General features: G+C 36.0%; 1 protein-coding gene across 1 annotated transcript; it reads left to right on the forward strand.

Moving 5' to 3' along the window:
- The first annotated feature begins 1758 nt into the window (after positions 1–1758).
- LOC118970042 (olfactory receptor 6C2-like) lies at positions 1759–2703 on the forward strand. The gene has a single exon (XM_037005362.2). It carries the CDS (start codon positions 1759–1761, stop codon positions 2701–2703), a length of 945 nt encoding a protein of 314 aa, XP_036861257.2.
- The last annotated feature ends 1306 nt before the right edge of the window (positions 2704–4009 follow it).

Genomic DNA, 4009 nt, shown 5'->3' on the forward strand with positions numbered 1-4009 from the left:
TTTTATGACAAAGTAAATTGTATTTTAAATACATCAGAGACTTTGAATCAGGGACTCCAAGGAGATTTTTATTCAGTTGTTTTCAACACTCCTGTTGCATATGGACAAAATAAACCTATTTTTTCCAGAGAAAATCAGACCTGATTACTCTTCTTCCTGAGCCAGAGAGTTTTCTTAAGTCCTCTTGCTCATTGAACTTTATTATCTTCCTGTCAGCTATCCAGGCTATACACAAATATTCCTATTTTAATTTACAATGATATTTCTTATAAATTCAGAAACCATGTGTATATATAGAGCGAATGTAGGTTTCTGCGGGCAAAGTGCTAGGAAGGCACTTAGATGATCCTATTAATATGCTTTAGTTCAACTTTGAGCCTCTCTTAAGCATATATTTGAGTTATAGCCTCCTGATGAAACAATGAAGAATGTCAAAGGTAAGGCATGGGATATTTTCAAGCCTACCCTATCAGTACAGTGGGATCAGTCATTTAAAAAATCACTATGCTGGTGCAGTCTCATATACAATGATTTGATTGACACACAGAAAATACTTCTTAATGTGTCTTTCTCTATTCTCCTTCTCTCCTTTCTCTGTCTCTGTCTCTCAATTACCAATCAGGTATCTACCTATATATTTACATCTTTTATATCTCAATTATCATGGGCAAACATTCCATTTTTTATATTTTCCCTCTTTCAGTACCAGTATTACATATGTGCAAACATTCTGCCTCATACACCCAAGTTATGGCCCATTTTCTAACATGATATCTGTACCCTCTCAATGTTTTTGACATGTCTGTACCTGGTGGGAATTGATACTCTTCATTTAAACCTCAAAGTAACCCTATAAAATAATATTCCTGTTAACCCTACAGATTAGGAAACTGAGAGCACAGAGAGATTAAAATACTTGATCAAGGTCCTTCACCTAGTAGATGACAGAGATGACAGAGATAGGACTTGAGCTAGACAAACTGTTCCAAGGACCATGTACTTAAACTCTCTGTGCTACTGAAATGTGTATCACACTCCTTGTGATGAAGGCAGGAAAAACAAAATATATTTTGATATTCTTCAGCTCTTTATACCTCTACACATGTTTTTTCAAGTTATATTAAAATAACCATATATCAAAGCCTCCTTGCAAAAGGCAAGAAATAAAGGAATAATAGAGGAATTTACAGACAGGGCTGATGAAAGACTAATATCTGAGAGAAATCTGACTTGACCCAAAATAATGCCTAGTTCACTAGTGAGGGGAGCTGGAGAGTCTAGACAGGGCACATGCACCATGTCCTATAGATGTCCAGTTCATCAGGCAACATAACTTAAGCAAGGGAATTTTAGGGTTTAACTTTTGGGTACAGAACTTTTGGAACAAAGAGACTTTATGCCCCATGAAAATATAACTCAAAAGCAGATGATTTCTGATTCTATAGGGAAAATATCGACCAAATTGTGGACTGAAAAAAATTAATTGGAAATAGCATTGTGAATTCAAAGAAACTAGAATATTTATAGTAATTTCAGTAGTAGTAATTTTCAAGAGAAACATCCCATAACCTTTGTTTCCATGTGGTACATGTCAATGGAGTTGAAGGAAGTATCTCATCAAAACCTTACTATCAAATTTCAGAAGGAAGTTCACGTGATTGGTTTTGCTTGGTATGGATAGACGCGGTCTTATTTTGCCCTATTTGACACTGTTCCTCAAATCCATTTCTGTGATTTTTATGTGAAGATTGCCTACAGATGAAGTCAGTGATGAGAAACCAGTCAGCGATAAGGACGTTCATCATCCTGGGACTGACAAGTGACCCACAGCTAGAGATTCTGGTTTTTATCTTTTTGTTTATCACATATACATTTAGTGTAATTGAGAATCTGACCATAATTTCTCTCATCTTGTTGGATTCTCATTTAAAAACAGCTATGTATTTTTTTCTTCAAAATTTCTCTTCCCTAGAAATCTCACTCACAACGGCCTGTGTCCCCGCTTACCTGTACATCATAGCAAGTGGGAACAAAGTCATTACCATCAAAGCCTGCTTCATTCAAGTATTTTTTGTCATCCTCTTTGGAGCAACAGAGTTTTATCTCTTGGCTGTGATGTCCTATGACCGCTGTGTGGCCATCTGCAAACCCCTGCATTACGTGACCATCATGAACAGCAGAGTCTGCAGGAACCTCATCCTCAGTTGCTGGGCATCTGGTTTATTGATTATCCTTCCACCCCTTGGTTTGAGCCTTAATCTGGAATTTTGTGACTCTGTTATTGACCATTTTTTCTGTGACGCTTCTCCTATACTGAAGAATTCATGTACAGATACGTGGTTCATAGAGCAGCTGGCCATACTCTGTGCTGTGTTTACCCTCATTGTGACACTTATGTGTGTGATTCTGTCCTACATATACATCATTAGGACGGTTCTAAGTTTCCCGTCTTCCCAGCAAAGGAAAAAAGCTTTTTCCACCTGTTCTTCCCACATGATCGTGGTTTCCCTCAGCTATGGCAGCTGCATTTTTATGTATATCAACCCTTCAGCTAAGGATGAGTTGGTCATTAATAAGGCTGTTTCCCTGCTTATTGTGTCTTTTGCCCCTTTGTTGAACCCATTCATTTATACACTCAGAAATAAGCAAGTTAAGCAGTCCTTCCATGACATGCTCAAAAGACTTCTTTCAAAGAAATACTAGATTTTCACATCAGAAATGTTATTTAAAATTTTTTTAAGTTCTTTTTGTTAGAAGGAAATTGAGCCTTGGGAAATCCAGTCGTGTAGTGTTGTAGAAAAAAAGAGAATTGAGAAGAACATCTAAGAAAGAAGCATGACAGTACCAGCATTATGTAGATAAATATTTCCCTATATTTGTGAAACTTCTGTTTTCCTCATTTACATTTCAATCAACTCTTTTTAGTCTGATCAAATGTACATATTTATTAGTTTGATCTGGTTCTATCTCTGCCCTCTCCTCCTTGCAAGACAGACCCATACTTTTTTCTTATTGGAATTTGATTCAATATCCTATATTGATTTCAGATGTACAACTAGATATTTAATCAGTATATATATTATGTAATGCTTATCATGCTAAATGTAGTTACCTTCTGTCACCCTGCAAAGTCATTACAGTATTATTGAATATGTTTTCTATGCTTTAATTGTCATCCCTGTGATTTATTTTATAATTGGTAGTTTGTACCTCTTTATCCCCTTCACCTATTTCCCCTGTGCCCCAAAGTTTCCTTTATGACAACCACTGATCTGTTCTCTGTATTTACAAGTTTATTTCTCTGTTCATGTGTTTTATTTCAAGATTTCAGATCTAATGGAAATCCAGTGGTATTTGTTTCCTCTGTCTTATTTCATTTAGCAAAATACCCTGTAGGTATATCCACGTTGTTGCAAACGGCATTGTGCATGTGAACCACATCTTCCTTATCCATTCATCTAAAGATGGGCACTGAGGTTGCTTCCATATTTTGTCTATTATGAGTAATGCTGGAATATACATAGGGGTATATCTTTTTGCCTTACTGTTTTACTCAGGTGTATGATATCTGTTTTTAGTTTATGCGGTACCTCTGTACTGTTTTTGTATTGGCTGCCCCATTTCATATTGCCACAGAAAGGGCATAAGTGCTCACTTTATTTCACATCTTCACTGACATTGTTAGTTCTTGTGTTTTTAATAATAGCCATTCTAACAGGTGTGAGGTAATAGCTCATTGATGTTTTGATTTCTCTGAGGATTAGTACTGGTGATCATCTTTTCATGTGTGTGTTGACCATCTATACGTTTTCCTTGGGAAAATGTCCATTTAGGTCGTCTCTCCATTTTTCTATCAGATTATTTGTTTTTGGGGAATTGAATTTTGTGAGTTTTTTGTTAATTTTGAATATTAGCCAGTGGTCAGAATTGTTATTTTTCAAATATATTCTCCAGATCAGTAGGTTACTTTTTAATTTTCCTAACGGTTTCCTTTGTTCTGCAGAAGCCC

The sequence above is a fragment of the Manis javanica genome, chromosome 10 (assembly GCF_040802235.1).
Source record: "Manis javanica isolate MJ-LG chromosome 10, MJ_LKY, whole genome shotgun sequence".
Lineage (NCBI taxonomy): Eukaryota > Metazoa > Chordata > Mammalia > Pholidota > Manidae > Manis > Manis javanica.